The 16932-nt window shown below is 33.8% G+C and overlaps 1 protein-coding gene across 1 annotated transcript in view; it reads right to left on the bottom strand.

Moving 5' to 3' along the window:
• LOC149791562 (transient receptor potential cation channel subfamily M member-like 2) overlaps window positions 1–16932 on the bottom strand; it is a 40607-nt gene that overhangs the window by 12258 nt on the left and 11417 nt on the right. Inside the window, exons 2-7 of the mRNA XM_089970094.1 lie at window positions 16613–16867; window positions 13009–13183; window positions 11567–11723; window positions 7930–8135; window positions 6774–6885; window positions 3099–3177 (exon numbers count right to left, since the gene is read on the bottom strand). Coding sequence (XP_089826220.1) covers window positions 3099–3177; window positions 6774–6885; window positions 7930–8135; window positions 11567–11723; window positions 13009–13183; window positions 16613–16849 — 966 coding nt within the window. The 5' untranslated portion in view covers window positions 16850–16867. The remainder of the gene's footprint in view (window positions 1–3098; window positions 3178–6773; window positions 6886–7929; window positions 8136–11566; window positions 11724–13008; window positions 13184–16612; window positions 16868–16932) is intronic.

Below are 16932 nucleotides of genomic sequence, written 5' to 3'. Positions count from 1 at the left end.
AAATTACGATAAGAATTGATAAATTAAACCTTGATACATTGCTCGTTGTATCATCGAATTCCATGGCAACAGACCATCGTGCAATGACAAATACCAAACGTCGCTCTGATCCTCAACACGACCCTATGCAAGTTGAGGATTCAAAGAAAAACCAAAAAGCCGAGAATATTGCCAATGGCAGGCCATATAACAACCAGATCTAAGTGATAGTCAACTGGAATTAGCAAAAACTAGTTTTCTAGGGCTACCCATGTACCACCTACTTGGTGCCCCTGAACAGGGATTGCAGCATCAACCGCATAAATAAACAGTCACATCCATATTTTCAGATCGCTTTCTGTTGCTGTCAGAATGCCACCTCATATAAACCAACACGAAAATACACAGCGAATTAAACAAAAAGCAAGCAACTTTGTGCACAAAAGCTTTGAGCAGTTTTCACACAGAATATATATAAGTAATATAGATTTGTGGAGCAGATACTACTTGATTCCAGCATAGATAAGAGCAGCCTGACAGATCAATGAATGAGGCAGGTCTTTAAATCTAAACTACTGGTTGCCCTCTTGACACTTAAGCCTACAATGGGTTGGCTCAATAATAGATACAATAATATGAAACTACATCAACACATGTTATGTTCTGAAAATATTTATATTCAGAAATCAGCATAAAAAACCCAATTCCAACTTCAAACAAGAACGGTGTGCTGTGCCTCCAATGCATATAGTCCTAGACTCTCACAGCACCACATTGAATAATACGCAGATCTTGGATACTTCATCCAGGTGCATCTTATTGATATCAGCAAGTGATAGGTTGTACATGAGATACTCTTAAGTCATGTGTCTGATCACTAGCATCAATTGCATGTTTTTTCTCAGTCACCATCATGATGACTATCACTACGTTCTGAACGGCAACTCAGAAGGTCTAAAGTTAACTCTTGGTAGGGATGCAGAATTTTGCCTACTGTACTTTCATTGCCAGCAAGCTTGAAAGCTTTGTGTCCATATTTTTCTGTTGAGCTCTGCATTAAATTTAACAATAGCTAAACAAAAGTGCACTATCTTTTAAATTACATATTTAATAATTATCTGGGTATCCTGCAACACAAATATTAAGCAGTTGAATTTTTCTTCAATAATGCTGCGTGTCTCTAATGATGTGGTCTTCATTTATGTAGAATTCAAGCTCTTGGGCACACATCATTTTTAGGTATTGTGACAAATCTTTTTAAACTTGTGATCTATTCAAAGTGATGGCAGATCATCATTTTTTCTGGTTGGGTTCTCATTCGGACGCAGACTTTAAACCTTTAATCTTATGGTTGAAAATCTCTTCAGCCTATGGGTGTATTCAGTGTCTGCATCCTATGGTTCCGCAATGAGTACATGACAACCTTCAATGAGTGCTTAGGGTCATTGCTGCTGCATTTCATATTCAAATAAGAACCAGTTATAGTATACTGGCTTTGACATTGCCCACAGCCTTAATTACACTTGAGTAGTCATGAATGATTGACATTTAACACAAATGACCATCTACCCCTGAAATATGGCACGTGTGTTTCAAGCATGCAAAATTACATGTTTTTACTACTTTATAGTTGTGATTAACACTTGGCAATTCAGCCCTTTCGGGTAAAAGGGCATATGTGCCTTGAGCAAATAAATGTCGAGGGGCACGTAAGACCTGATATTGTAGAGGTCTACACTTGCAAGGTCAGTCACATTGCGTGTGAGAGCATCTGTGTTCTCAGCACCTACTGAGAGGGCTAGAAGATTTGCAGAGATAATACCTACTAGGCAGTATCTTTTCTTTCATGTGGAGTCATCCAGAGATCGCTGCAGCAGCCTCATATGTTGGGATCATCAGTGCTTAAGATTTCATCACCCTCTCTTGTTATAATCTTGGATAATCACCATAGCATTTACACAGCAAGTTCTTAGAGAGTTGACTTAACATTTACAACCCCAAAGAGCTGAATGCTCGGGGTCACACTGCAGAGGGATTGAGTTTCTCTCACCCAAAAATGCAAACCCAGGGAATTTCTAGCACCTGGAATGCTTGTAGGGCTTTGCATCAAACAAGTATATACCGTTGACATCACTGATTAATGCAAAGTATTTCCTCAAAAGCTGTGGTTGCATTTCAGACTGCTAGTAAGGATATGTCTGCATACAAAACCATTTCGATTCAGAATTTTAAAGGATTAATGGGTAATGCCATATCTGTCATCAATGATGTAAGATCTCATGCAACAGAAGAAGACATTTTTGGCCTCTGTGTAGCCTGATGGGGTTGGGTAAGGCACTGTAAACCCAGTGCGGTGACCTGTTGAATGTTATTAATTCAGGACCAGCTTCAGGCAGAACTACTAGTGGAGTTGAATATGTGGATGAAATGTTGCTTTACAACCAGTCCTAACTGCCTCTATCCCAATAGCAATAAAAGCACTATCAAATGGGTGATTGTGAATTTTAATTATCTGAATAGGTTCTGTTAATTACCATTTCTGATTTTATTTAAGCATATCAGTACTTAACACGTAGTTTTATGGATAACTTAATTCACTATGTTGATATTTTATCTTGAAAAGGATGATTGATTGCTTTAATACAGGTGGCACCATCTTTAAAAATATGTTTCAAAGAATCCTATTCAAAGATAGGTAGGTGGCTCTTAAACTAAGTGACAGTTATAGAAATAGCCAAAGTGTCTGATAATAAAATGTAATAAAGGTCACATCATGTGGTACACTGTATAATACAATTACCCATATGAGTAAATAAATAAATTGTGGAGTTAGCTTATCATATGATAAAAATAGATGAATGGAGTGTATCAAATTTGTATCTACCGCAAACAAACAAAAAATGAAACTTCAGGTAGAAAGAGTTACTATTTTCATCTGACTTCTGCCTTGGCTAACAGATGTCATTTTGGCACTCTATTCTGAAAACAAGGGAAAGGGAAATTTTATTCCTGTTTGAAGACTGGAGTTATAATGTAATTCTCTTAATGTATTATGATGAGGTTATGTATTGAAGAAGAAAGAAAGTTTTGCTCAGTGAAATGGCAACTAATATACTCACCTGTTTTTCTATATTTTCCAACCTTTTCTCTGACATGGTTTCTTGCAGCTCATCGATTTTGTTCTCTAGCTGGTTGACTCTGAGTTTAAAAATAATGATAATGAAGGTCATAGTAATAATAATAATAATAATAATAATAATTAGAAGAAGAACTTTGTAAGGAAGCAACATAAAGTAATTAATAGCATCTCTATTGTGTGGTTGCCCTTCATTAGTAATTGTGGGTAGAGGTCTACATGACAACTCACATAGTTTTGTTATTTTGTAAACAACATATTACATAGCTTATTCTTATCAATGATTTTAGATTATATGTCATTATTTCTTGGAGGTAAACATGTTTATGTTGCCTTGTGATATTGGAAATTTATAGATGGGATCTTGTATATGAGTTTTATGATAAAATGATCCTCATCCTGGTTCTGATATTTGTCTTATTTTTTATATCAATGTTGTGATCAACATAATTATTCATTCCTAATCATAACATCTGTCTAGATGAATCAGTATCTTACTTATGTTCCATTGAGAGGATTGACTTTATTTAGATTATTCATTGGAATTACAACATGCTCCTTGATTAAGGACCACATCATTATTTTGGAATTATTGTAAATTCACTTAACAAAATTTTGGATTATATCATTGTGAAACATCAAGACTGTTAGCACATCAACACTATTCTAGACTACTGGCACGTCAACACATTCAGTATCTGAATTCATTCAGAACATCATGGAATTCATTCAGAATACTGTATAATTTTGGACTTGTGATAGAACTTTTAGGACTATTTGGGATTTAATTCATAATACTGTAAGTTCTGTTTAAATTTCCACTCTGTAGTCTAGAAAAATAAATTATTTGTTGAATTTTACAAAACTTGTTGGTTGTCACTGTTTTCTGTTACTTAGTTTAAGACCATAGAGTTGTAAACACAGAAAAACCTGATTTGAGTAACCTCTGCTAAAATGACCACCTGTTAAATATGTTCATAATCATTATACATTGATTGATTTTACTATACATAATACACTGGCATGAGCAGTCACCTGCTAAACATAACAATTGACCATGATTTTTTTTTACCAGATGTTTCAACACAGTTATGATTATCCATATCATAAAACTGGATATGAATATTACAGACCTGGCTTTATACCTTTTGTACTCACAATTGACGCATACAATTTGCATTAGGAGTGCATATAGCTAAAGACAAAATTGAGGAAAAAGTTGAGTCTGGTTGCAGTATTCATTAGATTTATAAGGTAAACTGCATAATGAAAACTACAGCTATTATGAACATGACAAAACGTCCATGTTAGTACCATAGTCATTATAGTCCCAACTTAACTTTTCCATTATTCGAAGATTTAAGACACCATGGATACACATTCAGTGTAAAGGTTTGCATTGTTAAATAATCTGCTATGAAAACCTGCACATGTTAATAATATCATGAAGAGGGATCTCCTGCGTTCATTTTAATGAGATGGGTACTATCTAGAATCATTTGCCTCTTGAATGAGGTCTAGGTCATTTTTCTCTACATAAGGTATTCACTTTCTCTGGATGAATTAAGTTTATTATTACATACCTTCATTTATTGATGTGATCAGTTACTATTTATGCCACTGTTTTGGAATTTGGCTATAAATACATGTATGGACTAAGGTTTATAATTGGTAACATAACAATTTATGGATTGTAAAAGCTAGTGTTGCCCAATAGTTAACTTTACAATTTATATGGCATAATTGCAAGAGACATGTGAACTTGAAATAAAAGTTGTGTTTATGATGTGTGTATTTAGTTTTCACTTTGTTAATTTTATATATGAATCCATTAATTATATTAACAAAAGCTAAATAAAAATATATGTAGAATAATTATGATTGTTTTTACTTCTCCTTCTGGAACCAATTTTAATTTTGACCTTTCTATACAGACTCCTTCACATACCTGTTATGACACACTAACTAGGTTTGCTGGCAAAACTAGTGGTCCCTCAAGACAGGTTAGCTAAATTTCATTTATTTATGAAAGCATACTAATATTTGGTCAAGACATAATTTAGGTTTCCAGTGGAATCAACTAATGAATATGAGTCATTATGTCAAAGACCAACATAATGATGATGATGATGATGATGATGATTTTGTATCAAGAAGGAACACTGCATGTTAGCAGCCATGTAGTTGCACAAGCTGCAGGTCTTTGGTTGAGCAGAAGCAAGGAGCATGGTATAATGTCAAACAAACCAGTTTAATATATAAAAAACCATAATCCAACAAAATAACCCAATATAATATTCAGTAAATGATGTCAAATGACAAAAATTGCTTTTCTGAGAGAAACGGTGAGTATTACACAATGTACTAGATAATCAGTGCTCTAATTATCTAAACATTACAGAATAGTTACTTCTCTTGACCAAACCTAGTTTGCATTTAGGTCGTCATCTTCTGTAAGTTCTTGAAGTTCTTCTGTAAGTTCAGCTGTAATCTTATAAATATAACATATTTTATGGTAATATAAACATTATGATATGATGATTTTACTATTGAATATTCCAGGACAAGTATATGTTTTCAAGGCTGAGATTCATTTACTAAAATAAAAATTTAAAATAAATTCTTTTGAAATTTATTTTAATTTATTATTTGCTCTTGGGATAAAACAATTATATAGAGGGGGGCTAATGGCAGGGGGGTAATATACCGGGGTGGGTGGGTAATTGATAGGGGGTAATGGCAGGGGGGTAGTTGCAGGGGGTTAATTGACAGGGGGTAATGTCCTGTTCCCGTAGCATGATGTCCCACCCAGTCACATTATCCTGACAACCAGACCAACCAGTCCTAACACTAGCATCTTAATGCTGAGTGCTAAGCGAGCAAGCTGTTAGTACCATTTTTGTAAGTCTTTGGTATGACTCGATCAGGGATTGAACCCACGACCTCCCACATCTGAGGCAGATGCTCTAACCACTAGGCCACTGGAGTGGTCTGATTATAATCTTACCTTTAAACTTATATACGAATATGACAATGTATCAAAATATGTGCTGATTGAATCCAGTTCTAATATCAACATTCATAATCTAAATACATGTATGGTCTTTAATAACAGTTTATATTCCCTAAAACACACACACACACACACACACACACACACTATATTTTCCTTCGAAATGCATTCAGTCATCTTGACATTAGCACTCCAAATATAATAATGATTATCTTATGAATGCAAATGACTATTTCAGGAAGTTAACCATAAAACCCTATTATGTGTAATATTACAATGTAAAAACACCTGACAATCAATATGAAAAGGGGTGGGTGTTGTGAGCTTTGTTGAAAAGAAAACAAACGACAAAGGTTATACCCTACCATATAGTTAAAGTTCAAACTTGAATGTTTAGTGTTTCATTGATTTAAAGAAGCAAAGTTTGGTTCCTGAATCATTTTGTAATACCGAGAATTACTAGAAATCATGATATCTGTAAAATTGAAAGTTCAAGATATTTATGTTAATTTCTGGAAGTTTCTATGATTCGATCTTATGACATCAATAAATGTTAAATTTGTGTAATATGATTTAATCATCACATAACTTGCAATTGAGATTTGCAAATAAAGACCCCAGCTTATGCAAAGCTTTTATTTCTACCTGAAGTTAATATTTTCTTGATTTGCTAGGTCCTTCCTGTGATGAAATCTGTTAACCGCAGCAGTTTCAAACCAACACAGTTCCTGCTCACGCTTTTTTGTAACATCTTTCACTATAAATTAATTTGAAAATGTTAAAATGGTTAGCATCAGTGTACATTTTTTTTCTGTATATTTATACCAATGCAAGAACAATAATGATCCTGTGTTAGCAACTTAAGTTTTCATGTTCCGTTGGCATTGGACATATTTGTTCTACATTTATCGAAATAAATATCTCTTACCCTCTCTCTATCTCTGACTCTGTCTCTCTTTCTCATTCTGTTTGTCTGTCTGTCTCTGTCTGTCTGTCTGTCTGTCTGTCTGTCTCTCTCTCTCTCTCTCTCTCTCTCTCTCTCTCTCTCTATATATATATATATATATATATACACACAGACAAGGAGGCATAACAAATGTAAATTCATTTATTTTCATAGCTGGTCAACTTAAAGCAGTTATTTTATGGGCAAACCACTCTTTCACTCATGTGATCTCAATAAGTTTGTCAGTTTTACAAATACATTCACAAACCAAAATACCCATTTCTTGTAATATTTCATGGAGCCCATGATTTTCAAACTGCAAAATGTGAAACTTCTTAATGTTCATTTGTATTTTTTCCATTACTGTATCAAAACAGAGATATACATTTTAAATGTTCATTTGTGTTTTTTCCATTACTGTATCAAAACAGAGATATACATTTTAACATTATCAACAAAATTAATCCAGAACCTCCTATGTTGTAAACGTACATATTAATGTGAAATTAAAAATATTCATGTAGAATTATTTTGGGAAGGAATATTCACAAAATTTAATTGCCATAAAAATGCTATTAGCGTCCTGGTTTTAAGAAATATTTATCTTGATCTATTCTCTACCAAACCACAAAAGTGTATCATCACAAGTATATCGAACTTTTACAGCATACTTTACAACATTCTACATTTTATCACAGCAATAAATAATATTTAAATTGCATAAGTCCCAGAATTAAAGGATATATATATATATATATATATATATATATATATATATATATATATATATATATATATATATATATATATATATATATATATATATATATAATAGTTAAGCATAGAGAAGCTTACAGAATTCATTTCTTTCTGGATCAGGAGTATTTTTATGACAAGACTGCAGACACATGCACACTATGAGTTTTATAATCCGAAAGACATTCACAGGAAGCAGAATAAGAGGAGGTACACATGATCGACTGAAATATTCATTAATCAGTTTGTATCGCTGATTGCACCAAAGTTCGTCAGCATTGGCCTGCACCCCCTCGAATGTGTGGCTAGAAAAGACAAAAAGATACATATGGCTTGAATTGGTTTGGTGCTTTACAGTACAACACAAGCAGGATATTTAGTGCTGAGGCAACTGAAATGAAATGCTTTTGCCAAGTAACATACCATGTTAGCTGACCCAGGCTAATGTTAGGATTCGATCTTCTCAATCCTGCACTCTAACTACTGAGCTAACACAGCTCCCTGATGTAAATACAGATACTGCCTAATATAATGAATATATTTAACAATATAAGGGTCATGAGCTATGAGCTATTCCTCCAGCCCCCTACATATTTGTGAAGTGCGATTGGCATGAGTTATCTAGTGAAGACATATCCCCACCCCAGTCCCCTGTATTTGTAAAGTCTTGTATTGAATATGTGCCCCATGGCCTAGCACTCTTGATTAACAAGTCATTTAGCAATGACATGTCCCTATGTCTTCCCATCAGTAAATACTTCTAACACCTGACCAGTACCCTCAGTTTTTGTTTTGCTTATGCTGTATGTTACCATTGGAAGTGACCTAATGTCCAGCACTCACAGTTTAATACAGCACTTTGTTTCCTTGTTAATATAGTAAATATTGAATACAGAAAGTTATAAATATCCAAACTGAACCTCTGCACAGTTTGCATGATATGTGTACCATGTTCGATTTAAATACAATGAACGGTTGGAGAAGACATGATCAGAAACATGTCTATGGACAGATGATTTCACCTGAAAATTCCTAACGAGAAGGCCAAGATTGGATGATTTCAGGTTCCCAGTAAGTTCAGAGTCAATGGAATGCTGAATTCCCATTCCCACTGGGATGTTTGAAATGGGCGACACAAGCTAGTCTTATTTTCTGCAGCAATGAGGTTCACAAGGAAAGATGCTTGGTCAAAATCTGTCCCTATTTTAGCTGTGTCATTGTAACAATTTAGATTTGAAGGGGACTTTTTCCGTCAGGAAGGAAGGTCTAATAAGTGTCCTTCCTATTTCTCTCCTCCCAGTAGGAAAAACAAAGGCAGATATTTCGGTCTCTGAGCCTTCTAACAACTTGCCTCCATTTGTGGCTGTTTTCTGATCTCTTTCACATGGTTGTAGAAGAGGATACTGGAAAACAAAGGCTTGGGGCTTGTGATGATCTCTGACTAGCAATTTAGATGTGAAAACAAAAGAGTCTCTCTCAATGCGCGGTGGAGGTTGATGGAAGCAACAATTAAATTGGAAAACACTTTCACATCTTATCTTGTCAGCACTTTAATCATGAGCATGACTGACTCCCAAGTTAGTCTATAGATGAAGCTTCACGTCTTTGATCACGTTAAAATTGACTTGCTATACTGTTACAACTGAGACCACAATGAACATGAAACAAATATGATACTCTGAGCGAGTTGCTCTATGCCACGAAGGGGTTCATGCATATGGGGGATGGCTTTGAATTACTCGGCTTGGAAATTCTCTATCAACATATTTTACCTATATATGGAAAACAGGTTCAGAGAGATTGTGACAATTGAGAGAACATCAGTGGCAAGGCTTTTAGCATCTGAATCCCTCTTGAATTAATTTCTAACTGACCCGTGGAGCATTACCCTCTTCCTCATATTTTACAAGTATGGTCTTTCTGGCATATATACATACTGCAGGCAGGATGTTTATCCTTTAACAGTTTCAGGTTCTTGCAAGCCTTTGAATCATCATGCTGTGAAGACACAAGCAGAGGCAGCAACAGGATCCAAACTTAAGGTTGAGATCAGTTGTTTGCTTGGGATGGATGGATCTGTGAGATAGGCAAAATGGTTCTAGTGTTGTATGATTGGGCTATGGGTTTGAGAAAGAATGTGTTCATATTTGACTAACAAGTTGGGAAAGTGAAATTTTCATGAATTACAACTAAAAAGCTGTTACATTCTATGGTCTGCCAAACCAGTTTCTGAATTGTACTTTGACCTGCTTTGACTCTAAATGTCTCACTGCAGACATAAGCTTCTACAACCCTGTTGAACTTCCGCATGGAGTGTTACAAGATTTCTTGGATTTATCTACGTTCAAAAGACATGTAAGATATATTTCAGGATTTTGGCTTATTATGGGAGGCAAGATTGAAATGGGGGGTGAACTTACTTTGGTTTTTCTTAATAAAGTATAGCAATTTATGGTCACTAAAATATGTACTATTGGGACTAGAAAAAAAGGTTTCAACTAAAGTCCCGAATAAAAAATGTATTTGGCTGTGAATAGGTGACAATCAGATTATCTGACAGGCATTCCTATATTACCTGGACCTAATTAGCCTCATCTCTAGCATGCATAGATAATTAAATTGGCAGGTAATGTATTTATTACAGATTAAGATCAGGCAATGTACTAGCATATCAACATCTAATGAATAACACCAAAGTCCCCGATCTGATGTCACATAGTGTACCTGCATATTATAAATATCTAACATCCAATAATGTGCCAGAATATCAACACGCACTCCTGAAAATCAGAGACCAAGATCTGATGTTATATAATGTGCCAGCTGATCACAAAGTTTATCCACACCTGATGTGACATAATATGTCAACAGATCAGCGGTCAGTCCTGACTATCATATACCAAAGTATTACATAATCATGTAATGCGGCTGAAAATCAACATCCAATGACAGCACTGACTCAGATCTAACATCGAATCATTGGGCCAGCAGATCTGGTGCTAAGATGTTTAACTGAAATTAGAAGTAACATCGAAGAACATTTAACTCAGCTCTGCCAACACTTTATGCAATGGCAAATCAGAGTCTATTTGTTTCTGGATGTCAATTAAAGCTGCATTCCTCCCAAAACTATTTAGAAATTAAATGACACCCAAGTCAACCCAGATTGTAAAATTGGTTTGTTTTGTATTTGTTGAGTAAACTAGTATAATTTGATGCTCCCAGTAACATGTTGGTTTTGATAACGTGATGCACATTTCTTCGTATAAACATGCATTGTATTCAGATGAATTTTGTGATTGTGAGTGGGTCTTTTACAGGTAGAACATGTCAGTCTAGGAACATATTAGCGCAGAGCAGTATTATTGTACAATGAAAGTATGTGCTCTCTAACCTAGCTTTGCCACCCTCAGATTACATACGAGAAGCAATGTACTCAGGAAAATCCCACAGCTAATATTTAAATGCTATCTCATCTGTCTGACACTTTTGCCCCGCCCCCCCCCGCTAATTTAGTCTCCTTTTTTCCAGATTATTAACCCACAATATTATTCATTATTTTTCACATGGAATTCATCATAATTATGGCATACCATTATTTCAGCTTGTGAGATTTGTTAATGGAATTGTGCCTAATGCTTTAATTGAATCAAATATAGCACATGTAACGGTCAGTATGTTTTTTAATATGGAGGTAATTAACATTTGTGATGCGTACATTTTGTACATCACCTACCTGAAAATAGCAATCAGTAGGTTCAGCAGCAAGATGTTACACATCAGCATGTACACTCCCATTAGGACTTGCACGACGTATTTTCCAGACACTGTTGGACAGCGAGGATAGGTCCCATTTTTATACAATGCTGCATCATTGGTACAATCAACAGCACCTTCCAAAGATGAAAGAAAAATGATTACATGCATATTTTAATGTATTAAATTTTGTAGTCATTAATAAACAAATTTAGCTTACTGCACATGTAATACACCTATTGGAGGATGACTATAGCTGATAGAAATGATACATAATTTGCAAAAATATAATACATTTGTGACTTAAAATAGTTTCAATGAAGATATATATATATATATATATATATACAGATAGATAGATAGGTAATATATATATATATATATATATATATATATATATATATATATATATATATATATATATATATATATATATATATATACACACACAGATAAATAAATAGATGGATAGATAGATATATAGATAGACAGACATATAGACATACAGATAGATAGATATAGATAGATAGATAGGTAAATAGATAGATAGATATATAGACAGACAGATAGATTGATAGATAAATAGATAAATAGATAGATATATAAATAGATAGATAGATAGACAGACCCAGGATAACTTTGAAATGACCATTCATTAAGACAGCCAATATTTCCCCCCGAAATCAATTTTCTTTCAGTTATCACAGAGTGCGTATAACTATTGTTGACTTCAAAAACATGCATTAAAAATGTTTTAGTGTGATCTGATAAAGCAAATGCAACATTCTGTTCAACTAAAATGTTTGTAAGTACATTATAACCTATTCGGTTTAAGAAATGGCAGCTTAAACTTCATTTATGAAAATTATTTCATGCTAGATTTTCAACTCTAAGTTTTATGTCTCTTTTTTTAAATTTTGGCCAAAATCACCTTACTCAATCATGGACAATACTGAATTGACATGAAATGAAATCAATAAATGTAATTCTTGCCCTTCCTGCTTTTGAGTCCAAACATTACCAGCTTTGTCAAATATTAATTTCATAGATATCTCCTATTTCTTTGGACCATTAGTAAGAGTCTAAACATCACCATCATCCAATGTTCAACATTTTCAGACAATACCATAAAACATAAACATTGAAGTGTCTGGGGTAATAATCTCTTGTAAAATTAGTTTGGTAGGTTGTACCACCTGAAGCATCACTTGAAATGTTAGCATGATTTTGAAAGGTCACTGAATCTAATATTAAAATCCAGATCTGGACATAAATCCTGAAAAGATAATATCTAGATTTGACAACAATTATATTTTTATATTACATTTTACTGTTCCAAAAATTGATAATGAAAGAGCTTATGGTAAAGTCATAAAAATTGGCAATTGTGTAGATAGATATCCAAGAGACACAGTATTATACCTTCAATTTCATCCAACATAAGTTCTCCATAAATATTCCAGTATGGCCTTCGGAATATAGTCAAAAAATTGTCAAGGCTGAGCTCTGTATACGGGTACAATATTGCATGGGAAGAAATGGCATAAGCCACAATAAAAGTGAATAATATCAGTCCGAAGCCAACCAGATTTTGAACCTGGAAAAAATAGTATTAAATGCATGTTGCAAAACAGCTGATTAAAGCTATTTTTTTTTAAAGAAAATTATGTTTTTTTAAATATGTAGTATGTCAAACTTTACCTAAATCTTCTTTATAAAAAATTCAATGCTAAACTTTGTCTCAAAGTCCTTAAAACAATTACTGAAAAGAAATAGAATCAGCGATGAAAGGGTAAACGTTGACATACAAAATTCTGACATCAATAGGTAAAGATAAAAATGAACTAAGAATCTAAATATGGTTTCAATCTACAAAGTTCTGTAAATATTGTGTAAAACGTGATTGAACAGGATATGACATTTGTGATTTGATGGGGCATGACAAGAAATAACATACACCTTGTGATGGAGGAACATATGTAATTACTAGATGACCTCCACAAAGGTCATTGCATACCAAAAATTACAGACAATATATTTTGTTGGCTGTACGTCTCATCTGTGTGCTGGTAAGTTACTAAACTGACTGATATGATTCTTTTTACATTTAAACTAAAGAGGGCTTATTACATTTATGATTATATTGAAAAAAAGAATTATTAACAACTAAAACACATTTAACTCAACACGACATTCTAAAACAACATTCATTTCTCAGTGTTGCCACTAGCTAGCATTTATCAATATTTTCAATGTTCAGTATTTGGTCATATATTGCATATTTTATTAACAGCTTAAGTTAACAGTTATATGATTTCTTATTAATATTTGCAAATTTGATGACATCAAATGACTCCATGCACTAACTTCTTTCGCTTGACAATAAAATGACATATCTCAAGTTTTCTTGAGAAAAGTATGGAATCCAACTTGTTCAAAATTCAGCAAATCTGAGACTCTTTTAAGAATAATGAGATCTATTCACGTTTCAGTAATAAAAGCTGGTTTGTATATTACCCTGAAAGAAGTGCAGCAAGTTGCATATGTTTTAAGGAAAATTACATTTTCATCGGGAAATAATTTGATCTTCGATCCTCTTCTCCTTGGAGACGTCTCGATTTTGAATGGAACTTTAAATTCGCAGCATATATCCATCATAAAGTCAACAAGAGGAATAACTGAGCCAAATATTTCTCACTGGGCTAACATCAGCCTGCAAATGACTAGAGCTGTTGATTAACAAATGTGTGGTCTGCACAAAGCTTTCTTTCAAGTTCGGTCAAGTGGATGTTTATATTTTACTTACAATAGTGTCAATGAATTCCTGTTTTTAGCAAGAGTAATCTTACATGATTGGTATCATATGTATAAATGAAAATCAGCTAGATTGATTTTGATCAAGACCCCTCCCCCCAAAGTGTTAAGTGTTTTAGCAGATAATTAATAAGGTTGTTCTATTTTTAGCAACATCAGCTATATTTTATAGATGTTTGGCAACAATTGTCGAAACCTAAAAACCATTTGTATCATGAAGCATTATGTCAAAATATGTTGATGCTGTTTGAGATGTAATTTAAGGATTTGATATTTTCAGTAATGGTTGCCTTATTAGTTTTCTAATCCATCTAACTGCAAGATTATTCCTGTCAAATGTAATAAAATTCTTCAAAGTGGTTTATGAGTAAAGGTTTCAATATTATTATAGCAGTTTATCTGATTGCAGCTCCACGTCATCTTGATAAACTAAAAGCCGTCTATGCCAGGATGATTTCTGTGAATTCTGTCAATTCTGTCAATTTATGTGCAGCAGTTCTGAGAAGTTGTTTAAAAGTGTTCTATTTTAAGTGATGGTGGCCATATCTGATGTCCGAAAGCCATCTATGACATGATGCCTTTTGTTTTGAATGGAGTTCAGTGGTTTATGCGAAGAAGCTCCTTAAGATTTTCATTAACATATTTGATGGCAGATTTGAAAGACTTCATGTCAGGATACTCCCTGGAAAATGAAGTGTAGCGACAAAAGCAGTTTTTATGGAAAGTTACAAGTGCGCTACCATACAAGTTGGGGCAATATAAAATTTGTGCACCCAAACTATTTTTAAAATGACTTGTTTTAATGCACTATAAGTTTTGAGAGTTTTCAATTCAACAGTTGTTTTCAAGGAAACTGGGGACAACTTTATTAAATTGTGAGGCTATTCCATGGGTTTGAATTTTCCATGGGTTTGAATTGGCTGTCTTGTTAGCGTAACTAATTTTCAATAATATTTCGCATATAATGCCTAATTGGTTGATTGAATAATGTAAAATGCTTTGCTGAAAAAGTTTATTTAGCAGTTGTATATATTGCTGGGCTTACAGTTTAACTCAACACATAAAGGGGATTTATTTATTTGCATTTCATCATCTTGACAGAGATAAGTCAGAAATATTGATCTGCCATTGTTTGTGTGCTGCAGAGTTAAATTTAGGCATTGGTTTTGTGGGAATTACACTTATTTTAATCTGTACTACTAAAAGGAACCTTCTATGGCAGCAAATGGGCACATAAAAAGACCCAAGAAAGCAAAATTGTTTTAGAGCGACTGAATTAAGTACATCCAGCGGTAAGTGAATAGAGATCACTCAGTTCCAATAAAGCATACTATATACAGAAATGGCTTACTGATCTGGATTAGCTTTTGGCACCTTTAAAGATCGCATGTTTGATGGTCATTGAAAGAGAACATATAAACAGTAAAATTTCCAGTAAAAAACAATGCTGGATTTATTTCCAAATTATCAGGCAGGGAGGCAATAAAGTAACTTTAAATGTCGAAAATAAATTTACAAGTGGAAAAATTTACTCATCCATATGGAATAAAAATCCATAGTTATAACTGATTTCAGATTGGCATACTTTTACTGTACAACCTATGAGACATCATAAGAAGTCTTCTGGCAAAAACTCTATGTCAAAATCACATTCCTTTTAGGAGACGTAACAATTTTTTTTAAAGATGGCTACCATGGTGGTCATTTTTTAATGTCAGGTGGTCACACGACAGGACATAATAAGGAAAATTTTGATGAAAACACAGTGTGAATATGATCATCCATTTTGGCAGCCACACTGAATGTCAGATCAGAATGATTTTCATTTAAGACCAACTAGTCATCATAAAATATATTCTGGTCTAATCCCCTTGTCTATTTGAGTTTCATTTCATAAGGAATATTGACGAGATAGTAAAGATGGCTGCCATGGCGGTAATAATGCTGTTAGAAGGACACCTTTGTCACGTAGATATTGTGATTGGATGTGTATTTACTGCTTTTTGGGAATCCTCTTTGTCTTTGAAAAGGAGTAGCCATAACAAACTTGTGCTAAGATAAAGATTGGTGACAGAAAACATGCATTCCAAAGGTTTTCTCGTCTATGCTTGATAGAGCTAAAAATATCAATAGTGACTTTAAAAAACATTTATTTAGCATGATCACAAGATATTTTATTTATAGATATATATATTGTAATTGATTCACATACCATACTAATAATCATCTCTAGCTTGGGTCCAAGTTCTTTTTGCACAAAGCAAATATGCAGCAGCCTCAGGAAGAATGTGACCAGATCAACTCCGAGGATGACACGGGCAGCTTCAAGAGTTTGTGGATTAGGTATACCCCTCAATATCATTCCGATTGCAAACAGGGATAATGTGATGGCATCTAATATATTCAAGCCATCAGTTAGGTAATCAAAAAGTTTTTCCTTTGATTTCATGAAAGCTGTTGTAAGGCCCTGTTGAACAAGGGTATTAATTAAAATCTTGTGAAATAAACTGTTACATGCTTTAAAATGTTCTG

The sequence above is a fragment of the Sinohyriopsis cumingii genome, chromosome 9, assembly GCF_028554795.1.
Source record: "Sinohyriopsis cumingii isolate HCF-2022 chromosome 9, ASM2855479v2, whole genome shotgun sequence".
NCBI lineage: Eukaryota > Metazoa > Mollusca > Bivalvia > Unionida > Unionidae > Sinohyriopsis > Sinohyriopsis cumingii.
This window is presented reverse-complemented; position numbering and strand designations above follow the sequence as displayed.